The sequence below is a fragment of the Populus trichocarpa genome, chromosome 16 (genome assembly GCF_000002775.5).
Source record: "Populus trichocarpa isolate Nisqually-1 chromosome 16, P.trichocarpa_v4.1, whole genome shotgun sequence".
NCBI classification, from domain to species: Eukaryota; Viridiplantae; Streptophyta; class Magnoliopsida; order Malpighiales; family Salicaceae; genus Populus; species Populus trichocarpa.
Genome location: NC_037300.2, coordinates 4,096,192 through 4,111,335, shown reverse-complemented (window position 1 = coordinate 4,111,335; position 15,144 = coordinate 4,096,192). Strand labels below are relative to the sequence as shown.

General features: G+C 34.9%; 3 protein-coding genes across 4 annotated transcripts; 1 reads left to right on the top strand and 2 right to left on the bottom strand.

Annotated features, from left to right (window-relative positions):
- Positions 1 to 466: 466 nt before the first annotated feature.
- Positions 467 to 2,361, bottom strand: LOC7488039 (uncharacterized). Its single transcript, XM_024588033.2, has 3 exons — positions 1,273 to 2,361; positions 900 to 979; positions 467 to 770 (listed from the first exon to the last, which is right to left on the bottom strand). The coding sequence occupies exons 1-3, from the start codon at positions 2,161 to 2,163 to the stop codon at positions 677 to 679; spliced, it is 1,065 nt and encodes a 354-aa protein (XP_024443801.1). The 5' UTR covers positions 2,164 to 2,361; the 3' UTR covers positions 467 to 676.
- Positions 2,362 to 4,470: 2,109 nt separating this feature from the next.
- On the top strand, positions 4,471 to 7,199 carry LOC7484030 (DNA-3-methyladenine glycosylase). Of its 2 annotated transcripts, XR_002978429.2 has the most exons (7): positions 4,471 to 4,824; positions 4,948 to 5,019; positions 5,114 to 5,237; positions 5,798 to 5,868; positions 6,513 to 6,570; positions 6,649 to 6,875; positions 7,001 to 7,199. XR_002978429.2 is itself a non-coding variant. In XM_002323296.4 (6 exons), exons 1-6 carry the CDS (start codon positions 4,531 to 4,533, stop codon positions 6,810 to 6,812), a joined length of 783 nt encoding a protein of 260 aa, XP_002323332.2. In that variant the 5' UTR covers positions 4,471 to 4,530; the 3' UTR covers positions 6,813 to 7,199. The 2 variants fall into 2 exon arrangements, 1 of the variants encoding a protein (XP_002323332.2); XM_002323296.4 differs by having other exon boundaries at positions 6,649 to 7,199.
- Positions 7,200 to 7,974: 775 nt separating this feature from the next.
- Positions 7,975 to 11,262, bottom strand: LOC7488037 (gamma-tubulin complex component 3). The gene is made up of 3 exons (XM_024587666.2): positions 8,896 to 11,262; positions 8,316 to 8,750; positions 7,975 to 8,209 (listed from the first exon to the last, which is right to left on the bottom strand). The coding sequence occupies exons 1-2, from the start codon at positions 11,172 to 11,174 to the stop codon at positions 8,456 to 8,458; spliced, it is 2,574 nt and encodes an 857-aa protein (XP_024443434.1). The 5' UTR covers positions 11,175 to 11,262; the 3' UTR covers positions 7,975 to 8,209; positions 8,316 to 8,455.
- Positions 11,263 to 15,144: the final 3,882 nt, after the last annotated feature.

Here is a 15,144-nt window from a genome sequence, read left to right as displayed (position 1 = left end):
GAAGGACACATTCTGTATCAAAATGTGCAAGACCCTACCTATCATCACTGGGCACTGTCCTATCCCAAAAACTAGCTGAGAAACCAAACAAGCTAAACAACTTGCTCTACCTGCGGTGATCAAACTCAAGATACACTAAACAAAATATATAAGAAAAATGTCACTTCAAGCTACTGAGTTTCCACATCCATCATAGACCACTAAAAACCTTCCAATTATCATGCGACAACCAAAACCCAATTACCAGAACATTCATTGCAGCTTATCAGCTATAAAATAAATAACATTATAGATTACATCGGATTAGCTAAAATATATTATCACAATTGTGAAGAACATCTGTGAATGCAAGCAAACAAAGGAACTAATGTGCCCACAATTGAATCCAGTTTTCCATGAAAACAACAGCACGAGATTTGAAGCAGCTAAAAAGGTTTGTTACTTTGACAGAATACAAACACGGTAATTGTAACAAGCTTGCTCAATAGAGCATTTTGGTCATTAGAAAACACGAGTGACATGACATGCAATTTAATAAGATTACAACTGTATGGACTGAATTATCAAGGAAAGTCTTTAAAAACCAAAACAATCCCCAGGCATTCAGTAATTCAGATTTCATTGCTGAAAGATAAATTGATGAGATTCTACACTTCAAAGAAGCTATGAAAAAAACTCATACGCCAAAACCAAAAACTGCCCGTATCTTGTTTAAAATAAGATCCCGCCATCCTCTTTCAGTATTCTCCACCACAGTTGCATTCCCATATCTGCATCAAGAACAGTGGTGACCAAAAAAGAAAGAAGGATCATGAACCCAAAGAACAAGAAAACCAATAAAACTTGAATAAAATCATTAGAATGACAAAATTTAACTACTTCAAAACACAAAAACAAACCTGTCTTCCTCGGGTATATCAGTATGCATCACCTTCACTATAGTAACCCTGGGTTCGGGCTCATCAAAAGTAATTCTTACCTGCAATCACCATCCAAATTCATTCAGCCAACCTATCTTCCACTCAACTATCCATACCATCCTACTAGTTATCAATCTTCAACAATTCACAAAACAATCCTACTCACAGCAAAACAACCCCTAACTATGCAAAAAAGTGGTAGGAAAAACTACAAACAATCCATTCAATTCAGCAATTTTCGCCTACTCATCACCAGTCCAAGCCAACAATTTAAGAGCATTCAATAGCATAAACAGTTCAAATTTCATTCATTCAAGCAACCAACATTTCAATAGTTCACTGCTTAACTCACCTTCGAAACAATCCCATCAGGCCAGTTCCCAAACCTCCATTGCTGCACAATCAATTTCCCCTCTTGCAACTCCACGTTCCTCCCCGTCACCGACCCATCAAAAATACTAAACTCCCCTCCAACCTCTTTACTAATCCTCGCATTACTCTGAGAAAACCCCTTCCACCTATTCTCATCCATCAATATCTCAAACAAATCTTTTGCTCTACAACTAAACTTCTCCGTCAAACTAATACTCTTAAACCCCTCTTTCTTCACCTCTTTCTTCACCTCCTTCTTCGCCTCCTTCTCCACCACCGGAGCCACACTCCCCGCATTCTTCACCGACGCCCCAGCCACCGGCTGCCCACTTTTCTCTACCTTCTTACTCTCCAATTCCTCCTTCGCCGGCCCACCTTTCGCCATACTCTGCACATAAACTCTAACCTTCTCCTCCACCACCGGCTTCCCTTTCGAAAACATAGCATCCTTCAAAGTCTTCCCAATTGGGCCTTCATCTTTCACCGTAACACGAATCTCAGGATCTTCATCAGCGTTCTCGTCGGAAATATAAGGAATTTCAACAGATCCATCTACCTTCAACAAACTATTCCCTTCACTATCTTTCGCCTCGCCTTGCCACGAAAGAACCACGTTCAATTCATAACCCGGGATTATCTTCCCCTTCCGGACATTAACGTAAGCTTCTCCCTCGACTTTTTCAACCTTGTTGATTTTGATAAAGAGGTTTCCTTCCCCGTCGAGGACTTTGAGGTTGTTGAGGAGTTTGGAGAGAAGATTTCTTGACCATTCTAAACAGTCTGTCTCAGCCCAGTGCCAGTTGTGTACGTTGGCTCCGTCTGGCCTGTCTTCTACGATCCAACGTTTGTCTCCTTCTCCGTACTTGGCCATTGACGATTCTTGAAAAAAAGATCCTTTCTGGTGTGGGAAATCTGGGTGGGAATGATGGAGAGGGCGATGTGGTTTCTTGAGGGTTATTTAATTATTATTATTTTTTTATTTAGAAAGGTCTAGAATTTTTTAGGGGAAAAAAAAAGAGGAAGAAGAAGAAGAAGAATAAGGGGGGTGATTGTGGAAAGGTCTAGAATGCTGTTGTGTTTCGTTAGGGTTTTATTGTTTGTAGTGGCCAGCCACCCACGTGGTTTCTCGCCCGTTGGGCCTTTGGGCTTTTTCGGGGAAGATTTGTCGTAGTGAAGATAAATTTATATTTTAGAATTATTTTGTTTTGTTAACTGAATTTGTTGTACTACGGAAAATAGTTTTCTTTTAATTTAATACTTAGAAGTGTTTTTGTTTTTGTTTTTTTGTTTTTTTTTAATCCACTATGCCATCAAGAATTTCAATTAATAATCTGACTTGGAAATTTTAGTTAGAATAACCTAAGATTAAAAAATTTAATCTTCACTACCACCATGGCATCAAGAATTTCAATTAAAAATAATAAATTACTAATTTGAGTCAAACTTGGAATTAGAAAATAAAAAAAATGAATTTAGAGGACTCACGTAGCTATTCAATTGTATGATAAAGTTGGAGAAATTATTGTGCTTGAGAAAGATAGGAAGCGACAATCTGGCGAATTCTAGAGAGTTCCAAATGACAAAGTTGTTTATGCTTGAACTCATGTCTTGTGTCTTGATCAAGAACAACACAAAGTGATTAAAAAATCAGACTTTATACGAACATTAACTCGTAGGAGGAAGATTTAGGGTTAATCTTGAGGGGTATAGCTTATTAATCAGGCTTCAGGTTTGTTTTCTAAATGCTATCAATTTGAGTTTCACAAATCTCAGGGTCACTGGAGTCTTACATTGTCGTTAACTTCAGAGTCCGTGAGATTAGTCAAGGTGCATGCAAGCTGACCCGGACGTCTACGCTAATAAAAAAAATTAGAGTTTTTTTTCGGATTTTAAAAAACAAGAACAATGCATTTACAAATCATAAAAGGTGTTAGGAATTCTAAATATTAATGATTTAACAAAAAAAAAATCATTTTTAGGAAAGACAATTCATGTTGAAGTTGAATCTCATACCTGATTTTTGCCTACTTCTAAAAGAGAATACAATTCTAAGAGAAAAATGAGAAGAGAAACCGAGCCAACAAGGAAGAGAAAAGAGATTGATTATAAAGATAAGATTTTGTTTTAATTTATGTTTGGTTTTCTAATCGTGATTGTGTTTGGCTGAGTGAGTCAATTTATTTTTTGTTAATTTTTTTTAAAAAAATTGTTTTAATTTTTTTTATATATATTTTCATATCATTTTGATGTGACAGTATCAAAAATTATTTTTATGTGTCGGTATTAAAAATTATTTTTTTAAAATAAAAAAAATATTATTTTAATATATTTTTAAATAAAAAATACTTTAAAACACAACCAAAAATCTATGAACACTCTCTTATTGATTAATTGATTTGTCATTTGGGTCACTGAAATGATATTATATAAGAGAAATTTTTATTTGATTATCAAAATTTAAATTTTGTGCTGATTAGTATGTAAAGGTTAATCTTTAAAATTAAAGAGAGAAAGTGTTAATAAATTCAAATATGAAGAGGAACGGAGTAATTTCTACTTATTATATAAATTCAAATATTGATTGTGTTCTTTTATTTTTCAAATAGTATGTAAGTGTTTAGCATTGAAGTTAAATTTGTTTTTCAATAAAATTTAATTTTTTTCTTTAGATTAATTTTTTTAATATTTTTTAATTGTTTTAATATGTTAATGTGAAAAATAATTTTATAATTATAAAAAAATCACACTTCTAAACATACTCTCTATCAACTACATATACTTCACATCTTTTTTTTTTTTTTTTTTTCTAGAAGGTGTCTGAGAGCATGAAAATTATTGTTTTTTAAAATATATTTTATTCAGAAATATATTAAAATAATATATACTTTTTAGTTTTTAAAATTAATTTTAGCATTAGCATATCAAAACAATGATTTTTAAAAATAAAAAATATATTTTTTATTAAATTTTATAAAAAGAATTAATTATTTTTTAGGATTGTGGTTGAAACCATGTTCTTTTAAATTTTAAATTTTTTCATATTTTTAGATTATTTTGATGTATTGATTTTAAAAATAAATTTTAAAAATTAAAAAAAAATATTATTTTAATATATTTTTAAATAAAAAACACTTTAAAACACCACAAAACACGCCTAACTGTAATTAAATTTAATTGCGTCGTTATAAACCGCCAATAAAAGTCTAGAAGCTTAAGCATCGATCAATCAAACTATTCAATGAAGAGAACTCAGCGATTCAAGCGAGTCTCAAAACCCAAGAAATCAATTCCAGAGACCGAACCCGACGAAGACTCAGCTGCAAATCGGTCAACTCAGCTTCTGAAATCCTTAAGCACTAGAATCAAACCCAAAAGGCCTAAAATTCTTTCACTTCCACCCCCAACGTCATTGACTTTTGATCAAATGACAATCTTGCCCCGTGAATTCTTTCAAATTGACGCTCTTGACCTAGCTCCTCGTCTACTTGGGAAGTTCTTGAAGAGAGACAACGTTGTTTTGCAGATTACTGAGGTAATATAGTTCAAAAGTAAGACTTTTGAATTCCTGGGTTTTCTTTTTAATGTATTTTGTTAGCCTAGCCGAGATGAAAAAAATGAGCATATGGGCATGTAATAAAGGAATGATCTTTGACAGGTAGAAGCTTATAGACCGAATGACTCAGCTTGTCATGGTAGATTTGGGATTACAGCACGAACTGCTCCAGTTGTAAGATACACTGCACTTTTTATTTATTTTGAACATAGTTTTGGTTTGGTTGTATTAATTGATTGTTGTGTTTCATTTGCTTGATTGGATATAGTTTGGACCGGGAGGGCACGCTTATGTTTATCTTTGCTATGGTTTGCATACAATGCTCAATGTTGTTGCGGACAAAGAAGGAATTGGTGCTGCTGTGTTGATTCGTTCTTGTGCTCCGATTAGTGGTAATTTTGATGTAGCTTTAACGAGTAGTGGCATTTGAATTGTTTTTTGTGAATGCGCTTTGAGTGTAAATTAGTTCTCTTCTCCTTGCTTTGTATTACTGGCTTCCAGGTTCTAGCCCTTTGTCTCAGTGCAGGCATTTCGCGTTAATGAAGCCCTCCACACCCTGGAATATGATATTGGGCACCCATTACTTAATTTAGCACATATTGAATCTGATATAGAGGAACTGTACAGGCACTATTTCGGTATTTTGGATGGTTTACTGGTAGTTAATATGGTTATAACTGAAAACTTTGTGGAAGCAATTTACAGCTCAAGAGGGTATCACTTGAATGAATTTCACAAAGGTAAAATTATAACAGCTTAGGTCTAGATAAAAAAAATTCACACCAATAAGTATCTGAATAGATCAGATTAGAGAAACTATGTTTGCAACTGCTACGACGATTCAAACTAATCGCTACTTCCCTTTTGTTCTTGATGAATTGTAGCTGCTCATCATATGAAACTGTGGAAAAAGCTTGTATTGCGTCTCTCCTAATCCAGTTTGACATGGCAGGGATGGATACCATTCAGGAGCGACGCGGTCAGAAAACAGAGAAGCCTGCTCTCCTCAATGGACCTGGCAAGGTCAGTTCTATTTTATCGTCCACCTTTCACACTCAACATACATTTGACTGGACGGCGACTAAACAAACTTGTGGAATTGTCATGATTCAATAATAAATTGTGTGATGAATGTTGTGTGGTTCTACATGTGTGGTGGTAACTTATAACTTTTTATTGCTCTTTGATGTCTTTGATTAACAAAAGAATTTGTACATAACAAAGATTAACTGTCTTGAATTATGGAAAATGTCACCATCCAGCTATGATCTCAGTGAACTGGGGCACCTATATTGAACTATTTTCTTAGTTCTTCTAAATTCCATAAACGGTAACAAAAACATGTTCCATGTTTCAGAAATTATAATGGTGCAATGGCTCCACCAGTGTAATTTTAATTTCCACAACCAAGTGTTCTTAAGAAAATTTTGTAAGTAGTTATAAACTTGCTAGCATGTATGAAAGTTAATGTTGATTAAAATGTTGGCATCATCCTTCCACTAGCTTTCTCATGATATATGCTGGGTTAGTTTTATTAAAGAATACCATAAGTAGTCGATTGCTGTGCATAACATGTTGGAAAGTACTCAAGATTTAAGGCAAATGGAGCATGCTTTCTTCTGTTCGGTAGATCTTCTCATTCGCTGAATCATTTATGTGCCATCTAGATTGGTCAGGCACTGGGGATTTCTACGGAATGGTCTAATCATCCCCTTCACTCTCCTGGTAAATTTTCTAGTCGCCCTTGATCCGAATCTCATGAAATTCACATGTAACTGAAATGAATAAATGGACATGGCTCAGGTGGTTTAGAACTCTTGGATGGCCCAGAACCTGAAAAGATACTAGTCGGTCCACGTGTCGGCATTGATTATGCTTTACCTGAACATGTAAGTGCACTGTGGAGATTTGCCATTGCTGGTACTGCCTGGATAAGTGCTCCTAAAAACACTCTAAGACCGCCCTAGTATTGAAGCAGCAATGTGCTATGTGAAGTTGGGAGCAAGAGAGAACCCTTTTGTCTTAAATTGGTAAAGTATCTCACCCCTGCAATGTACACGTAATTTTGAAGGAAAATGAGACGGCATTTTGTTTTTCTTTCATTAAAAATGGTATGAGTTTCCCTGTTTCTGAATTGTACATAATGACCACGCAGAAAAGCACATGTTCATCAAGTCTTTGAACCTATGCAAGGGGCCAAGGCTGTCCGAGTCTCCGAAAGCCTCGTTTGTTGTTTCTCATGGACTCTCTAATCCCAAAAATTATTGCAACTTAACCCTTGTAGTTTAGCAAAATAATTAATTACTCCTCATGGTTTCAGAAACTATTATTAAATCCCTCTTTTTTTGTGTTCATTTACAGCTTAATCTTTTGTCCATTTTATATGCTTTTTTTTTATCATTTTTTTATGATTTTTTTTTGTTTTAAAAAATAGAAAATGTAAAAAATAAGTAGATGGTATAGAAAGTTTGACAGATAATTTTTTTTTATAAACAAAATACCATTAAATTAAGCATTTATCAACAGTAGTCTAATAACTATTTAATTATTTTTTATACTATAACGAGTAATTAATTTGTTTTGATAAACTATAAGGATTGAATTATAATTAACTCTTATATATACAAGTCTACTTGACATCTTCTGCTAGAAAATGCTAAGAGAAGACCCTAAACAAGACTGTCATTAATTTATACAACGAATAAAACACCAATCCACTCTTTGGCATGCGAGGAGGTGCTCCCTTGTCTCTGTAAAGTCGCCTTTATCTTTCTCCAAGACTTCAACTGGCTATTTGCTGTCACCTCATTCTAATTCTCCAACAACACAAGCCATCTATGTGGGTATGCGGAGAGCCTTTTTCTAGTTAGTAATAATCAAATAAGGGCAAATCTTTACGATGATTATTGTTTAAACAACAGCCTGACCATTCTTTGCCAGCAAGAAGCATATTGAGATACTGTGGCATGTTTTCATTCCCTTGTGATAAGAACACAGTTTTCTTTGCAAGGACGGCTTCCCAGGAACACAAGGAATTATGATATGTTTATTGCAGCTAACACAAAGTGCAGCCATCCCAACCCAAATAACCAGTAAGTATCAAATGTCAGGGTTGAAAAAACAAGCAGATGCTAAACCAAATTATATATCAAAATGCTTAACATTTGGGCAATACATAACTATGATACAGATGCACAAGCTCAGCATAAACAGCTTGCAACAATAAGAAGAAAAGTGCCAACAAATAATTGGGCTATAATATCCAAAATGTTTGCAGTGATTTCAAGAACTCCTTCGTGATATAAAATACCTTTGACATGATCGCAAACTTTCACGCAAACCCTTGTAAAGGAGCACAAACCATCTGATAAGATAAAAGATAATATCAGACTCCTGGAAAGAAGCGAAAACAAAATTATTTGAATGTGATAATTTGATTAAAGGATTGAGCAGCTATTTTCATACAATACCTAAAATCAAGCAGTGGAATATAAAGGTTAATCCGGCGTCAGCAAGACACTGCATGACTCTTCACTCATTGTGCAGCAAATAATTGAACTCTGCTCATGCCTCGAGTAAATGGATTAAACTCAGTTGTATTAATAACTTGCTATGATCCAGGATGCAACCGACTATAAAATTCTGCAAAGTCAAGCCGAAAGAAGAGGAATTTCAAATCAACATGTTGCTGCATAGGCAACTGAGACAAGAAACCTTCGAGCAACACAGTATATTCCTTTGATATTGTTTCCAGTTCCTGCCCCATATTTTGAAGAAATTCACCAGCACGTTCTTCTAGAGCTTTCCTGCCATCATTAAGCCATGATTCAGGCTCTGAAGATTTGTCTTTTGTCTGCCTCCGTGATCTGTTCTTGTCTTGAGAGGATAAAGAGGATGCCCTAGTTCTGCAGATGATAGGAATAATGAGTGGCTGGACACATTCATCAAAGGAAAAAAAAACTATTCAAATATTGGCGTTGACATTATCTATTGATAATGCTAACATTCATTGACAAAACAAAATCATTAAAAAACATAGCAGATTTTTACCTTGTTTGTAACTCATAAATTCCTTCATACAACCGATCAGCATGACTTCTGAAACGTAATATAAGGTCAAACAAGACAAAGAGTGACTTGTAAAGGGATTGGGATCGTTCACCAAGAAGAGATTTCTCTACTATCGAATGGAGGTACTTATCATGTGCTGCAAGTAGATCATCAAGATCCCTCGCTACTTCCATCTCATTTGAGAAGTTAGACCATGAAACCTCCAGAACTTCAAACATGATATAATATTGCAAGTTTGTTACAAAATGATTCATCTGATTCCAAAGGACCTGGCATCGTCTCAGTGTTGAAAGTAACTGCAACTTGACTGCATGCTGCAGCTTGGTGAAAGAATGAGAAGTAATACAATTAGGTTTCATTGTCTTCCACGCACCAATAAGAGCATGCTCTGCTCGCCTCAGCTTCCACAGGAAATTAAAAATTCTTAAATATCTTGCCATAACAGATTCTGTGAACACTGTGTCTAATGGTACTCTGGCATCATATTGCAATGAGAATACATCCCAGCCCCTATCTCCAGTTCCATGTGGCATCATCTTCACCCTCAACCTATCTAATATGTCACGATCATCATATTGAGCATTAGATGAACGAATTGCACTTTCCAGCAACCCTGCCAACTGGAATGAACTAATTGTATTAGCAGGCTCAGAAAGTTCCTGCCCAACAATATCCATTAAATACTGAACAAAATCACCTTGTCCCAGAAGTAAATAGCGCTTGATTGCAAGGCAATGTTCTTTGAACTTATACCTCGTGTACATAACATCCAACAGATGCTTATCGATTCTCTTTGCTGCTTCAACAACCAGAGTTTCAAGTGCATCAGTTTCACCATATCCAAGACTCCCTCTTCTAGTCGTGGTCCCAGCAGCAGCTGCAGCCTCCGTTGTGGCATCAGCCCAACCACGATCATCACAACAGACACGAAGAAAATTTATTGACTTCCCAGTCCTTAAAATGCGCTGAGCAAGGGGTTGTGAAATGAATGAAGGAAGCATCCCCGCATGAAGCCTGTAACCTTCCCTCCAGAGTGCCTCAGCTTTCACTGGCTGACCCACAACAAAAAACTCAGCAAAAATATCCTCCAACTGCCCTTCCAAAACCCAACTCCTAACCATTTCAAAAAGTGGTGAACATACACATCGCAGTAAGCTCCTCATGAACTCATTCACCAATGGATCTCCATGCTGGGCATGCAAATGTATAGCCCCAGCCATCGCCCCACCCCTCAAAACTCTGCATTTATCAACCAAAACAGCCATCAACCTCATTTTCACAATTGGCTCAGCAAACCAAACCAACAACCTCCTCAATGACAAATAATTACCCGAACTAGCTGTCTCTGAAACCAATGGAATTGGATTCATCGCCTGTGCTTCAAGCACAGCCAACAACTTATAATAATCCAAGAGCTCATTCTGTAAGGCAGCACAAAATGCCTGCCCTACAGTTCCCACATCTTCAGCGGGAAACCGATCCATACTTTCTGAAATATACCCCTTAACTTTCCTAAACAACCATCCCAACTCACACAACTTCCTAACCATAACCCTCGTACCTCTCGGAACCTTAATTGAATCCAACAAAACATACCCATCAACATTTGCATCAAACTTCACATACTTCCCATCAATCCCTTGACAAGCATATAACACATCTCTCACTAAAACCTCTTCGGACACCTCGTTTTCCTCTTTAATCAAATTAACAAACTCTCTAAAAGCGATTTCCCGCAAATTCTCAGGATCTTTAGTAACGAACAAAACCCCCTTATCATAATCCTTTTCCCCTCTCTTAAAATTATGCGAAACCCGTGATTCACTACTCAAATCAAGCTCATTTAACCCCAGGTTAGATAAAAAAGGCGATGGATTTGGCGCATTCTGTGCAATTTTTTTATCTTCAGAAATGATTTTGAGCAAATAAAGAACTGCCCATTTGTTATTAATACTTCCCGACCCCGTTTTGGATGCAAATTTGTTGTATAATTCAGAAAAAGTGAGAGCTTGAGAGGATTTACCTTGAGTAGCGAGACCACGCTTGATTGATTCAGAGATTGCGACGGCATCAGGCGCAATTGAAGGGGTTAGCCTGCTGGAGAGAATGCGGATTGCGTAGCGAAGAGAATTTTGGAAATCAGGAGAGTTAGGGGTAGTGTTAGAAATTGGAGGTTTAGGGTTTTGTGGGTTTTGAGAGAGTAAGCGATTGACTAGTTCTTTGACTAGATCTAAGATTGTCTGCTGGTCTTCTTCCATTTCTGGAATTTTGTTTTTGAAAATGAGGGAGGAGGAGAGAGAGTGAGGGTTTTGAGGGCGAGAGAGGTGTTTTTTTTTTTTTTTTTAATCGGCGGGGAAATGTAGAGTTTTTATATATTTTTCAAATTGGAGTCCGTAATGTAGTTATTGAAAAAAAAAAAAAACTATAAAAGCTATGTTTTAACCGAGGTTTTTATTTTCAAAAACTTTGAAAATTTCTTTTCTTAAAACGAAATTTTTTTTATGTTTTCAGATCGTTTTGATATGTAAATATTAAAAATAATTATTAATTTTTTTTATTTTAATGTATTTCTAAGCAAAAAAACACTTTGAACCATCACCGCTACCACAATCTCAAACAAGCCTTTAAACTCGTGAGTTTACTCGTAAAATCATATATGCTTAACGTGTAAAATCACTCTAAAAACTCAAAAATAGGTAAAATCAGGTTAAAAATTAGATGAAATCGATAAAATCAAGTGAAATAGTGAGTTTAGAACTATTTTTAGGATTTGTTTTTAAAAAAAAAACATATGCTGCAGTATTCCAGGCTTCTAGCGCTTCACATTGGCATTAGTTGCCCAGTACACACCACATATGAGCTTGTTTAGTATGAGTTTTAAATTAAAATGTGTTTTAAATTAAAATGTGTGAGACTTATTCCAATATAATCTGATCACTTGGTAGGTTTATAGGAAAAAAAATCAATATAATACTAAAAAATTAAATTAAATAAAAAAAACTCAGGAAAAAAAAAAGATATACAAGAGGCACGGACAACAATCGTCTCCCCTTGTTTTTGGGAAAAAAAAAGAAAAGAAAAGAGAGAGACAAACAACATGTGTCCTCAAAATTAATAAAACATACCCTCTTTTGCCTCAAACATATTTATAATACAAAAAATAATATTTTTAATATTAATAATTTTGATTATAGTAAAAATAATAATATTCATAACACAAATAATACTATTTTTAATTCCAAGAATATTTAGAACACAAATAATAATATTTTTTTATATTAAAACTTTGAATTATTAAAAAAATAATAATATTATAACAAAAATAATAACATCTTTGAGATGAATATGTTGAATTCTAGGAAAAATAATAATCTTTTGATAGGAATACTTTGAATAATAAGAAAAATAATAATATGTTTTATATGAATACTTTGTATCATAAGAAAAATAATAATATTTACAACACAACTTATAATATTTTTTATATTAATACCTTAAATTGTTGAATATTTTTTATAATACTACGCCGCGAGCTCACCTTTTATTTTTATAAAAAATACCATAAAAAATTATAATATAAATAATAATATGTTTTCAATATTAATACTAATATTTTCTTTGAAATTTATTAATTATTTTATTAATAATATTAATTATAATAAAAATAATAATATTTTTAAAACAAATAATAATATTTAGAATGCTAGAACCCCGAAATCTTGGGTCTTGATGGAGGATCCAATAATAATTGGATCATGACGCTAGACCCATTGATCATGGGTCCTATGACAGACCCATTCCCCTTGGGTCCAACATCATGACCCAAGTGCTAGGTGTCTCCAAGTGAGGCGCGGGCATGGGTCACGCCCAGCGTAGCCCAAGCGCCACGTGTGCGCTGGGATGTGTCCAGCCCCCAGGCAGGCAGCCCAAGCGTCACGGGTGCGTAGGGGTGTGCTCAACGCCCCTCTAGCATGGCACTTGGGTCATGTAGGCTGTAGGTAGCCCAAGTGCCCCTCCAGTATGGTGCTTGGGTGCTGCAGGCTGCAGCCTCCTCACATGCCCCCACCAACAGTGCAGTCGATAATGAAAGCACTCATAGTCTACAGTACCCTCGCTACAGTGCAGAACAATGCAATTCACAGTGAATAATATTTCTCGCTACAGTGAAACACTGATCAATTTTAGTTATAGTTAATTAGCTGGTCTAAGCAAGCGACATGGGAAAAGGAGCCGGTGGCATGGACCCTGAGGCAATGTTTGACATTGCGTTTTAGAAGTGCTTTTAAAAAAAATATTATTTTAATTTTTTTTTACTTTAAATTAATATGTTTTTGATATTTTCATATCATTTTGATGTGCTAATGTCAAAAATAATTTTTTAAAAATAAAAAAAATATTATTTTAATGTGTTTTAAAATGAAAAGCACTTTGAAAAGTAACAACCACTGTACTTTCAAACACGAGCACACGAATCTAACTAATGAATTCAAATCAATATGGATCGAGATTTTTTCTCAAGTTTGAATCTTGGCCAGGTTCAAGTAAGCTAGCTGGGAGATGAATACCCCTTCGATTTGGAGAGTGAAGCCGACATAAAGAAAATGGTCATAATAACAAGTCATATATATGTTTGTTTTTTTTTTAGTTTAACGTAGGTGTCCGGGCCAGCTTGCGCGCTCCTCGACTAATCCCATGGGCCTTGAAGTTAACGACCATGGAAGCCTCCAGTGGCTATCATATGAGCAATCACAAGGCTCGAACCTGAGACCACAGAGGGAGCAAACATCTTAGTCCTAAGTTTTTACCACTGGACCACCACCTAGATGGTTGTCATATATATGTTTTTACTATCATTGCATGGGGAAATTGAAAGAGAAGCAGAAAAGGGTTAGTTCCAGCTTCAATGAGGATAATGTCATATTAACTTACTCAAGTTTGGCTCGAGTATATATAGTAAGGAGAGCCTATAATACATGGCAGGCGCGAGTTCGGCCTAAAATTGGCTAACAACCCAAGTTCGGAGGACTTCCGCCAGAAATTGTCGACCATATAAGAAGAAGATAACTTTAGCATTGGCAAAATATAATCAAGCCAGGCTAGCGAGCAATTTTGGGAACTGGTGTTTGGAGTGTGGACTACCGAGCTGAGCTGAGAATGCATAAAGGTAAAATTTATAGTTATAAAACTCGATTTATGACTAACTTGATCTTAAAAGTTGGGTGATGAATAAAGAGTTAATTCGAGCTAATTTAGTATTTAAATTTTTTAAAAAATAGTATTATTTTGGTTAAAAAACTTTTATTAACTCGATTTAAATTAAATTCTAAATTAGCAACTTATGCCAGATCGGATTTGTTATTATAATAAAAATTATAGTAACTCAATTTAAAACCTATTTGTTATTATGGAGGGACTGTGTTTATAAAGTTTTTTTTATTTTTAATTAATATTTTTAATATTAAAAATAAATTTAAAGATATAAAAAATATTATTTTTTTATATTAATGAAGCCAACACAACATATCGGTAACGATGAGATGGGATGGAACTCTGAATGGGCCCCCTGACTGGATGAGACATCTCGGGACTCACCGTCCACTTGCAGTCGAGGCTCGCCTAACAAACAATGTCCCAAAAGGCAAAACTCACCATTTTATTATTTTCATTAATATATATTATGGTCAAATAAAAACGAAGTTAAATATTAAGGTCAAGAGATATATGAAAAACGAGTACAAGATAAGAGAATGGAATTCTAGTGCCATCCTTATTCACTTTAATTTAAAGAACTGTCTTTAATCCAAACCGAACATTACAAATTTCCTTAAAAGCGTTGCAAAATAGATTAATATTAGTTTTTTTTTTTTAAGGAATATTATAATATCTGGTTGAAACATTAAATTTTAGGTTGAAAATCATGTGTTTCAGTCTGAATTTTGATTTTTGTCAAATTTCATAAAATAAGAACTTCTCCTTGTCATCACCTGGAGGTCCTCAAGCCTTTTAATCTAGTGAAGAATCTTACATCAATCTGGTATTAGGTGGTGCTCGATTGGCATTATAGGCACCATGAATCAACAACATTTTAGAAAATGTTTTTTTTTTTTTTTTTGAAGAAATTATTTGACAGTGGATGTGTAATAATTGTTTGAAAATCCCACTTTTAAATAAGCTGGTGAGCAATCTTCTCGATCACTAGAGAGTAATCTCAGCTTCGTTGCTGTCTGA

Coding starts and splice junctions, on each gene's coding strand:
- LOC7488037 (XM_024587666.2), bottom strand. CDS start 11,174: ATGGAAGAAGACCAGCAGACAATCTTAGATCTAGTCAAAGAACTAGTC. Junction 8,751..8,895: donor ATTTATGAGTTACAAACAAG/GTAAAAATCTGC, acceptor TATCATCTGCAG/AACTAGGGCATCCTCTTTAT.
- LOC7488039 (XM_024588033.2), bottom strand. CDS start 2,163: ATGGCCAAGTACGGAGAAGGAGACAAACGTTGGATCGTAGAAGACAGG. Junction 980..1,272: donor CTGATGGGATTGTTTCGAAG/GTGAGTTAAGCA, acceptor TGGTGATTGCAG/GTAAGAATTACTTTTGATGA. Junction 771..899: donor GATATACCCGAGGAAGACAG/GTTTGTTTTTGT, acceptor TTCTTGATGCAG/ATATGGGAATGCAACTGTGG.
- LOC7484030 (XM_002323296.4), top strand. CDS start 4,531: ATGAAGAGAACTCAGCGATTCAAGCGAGTCTCAAAACCCAAGAAATCA. Junction 4,825..4,947: donor TTGTTTTGCAGATTACTGAG/GTAATATAGTTC, acceptor GATCTTTGACAG/GTAGAAGCTTATAGACCGAA. Junction 5,020..5,113: donor CAGCACGAACTGCTCCAGTT/GTAAGATACACT, acceptor GATTGGATATAG/TTTGGACCGGGAGGGCACGC.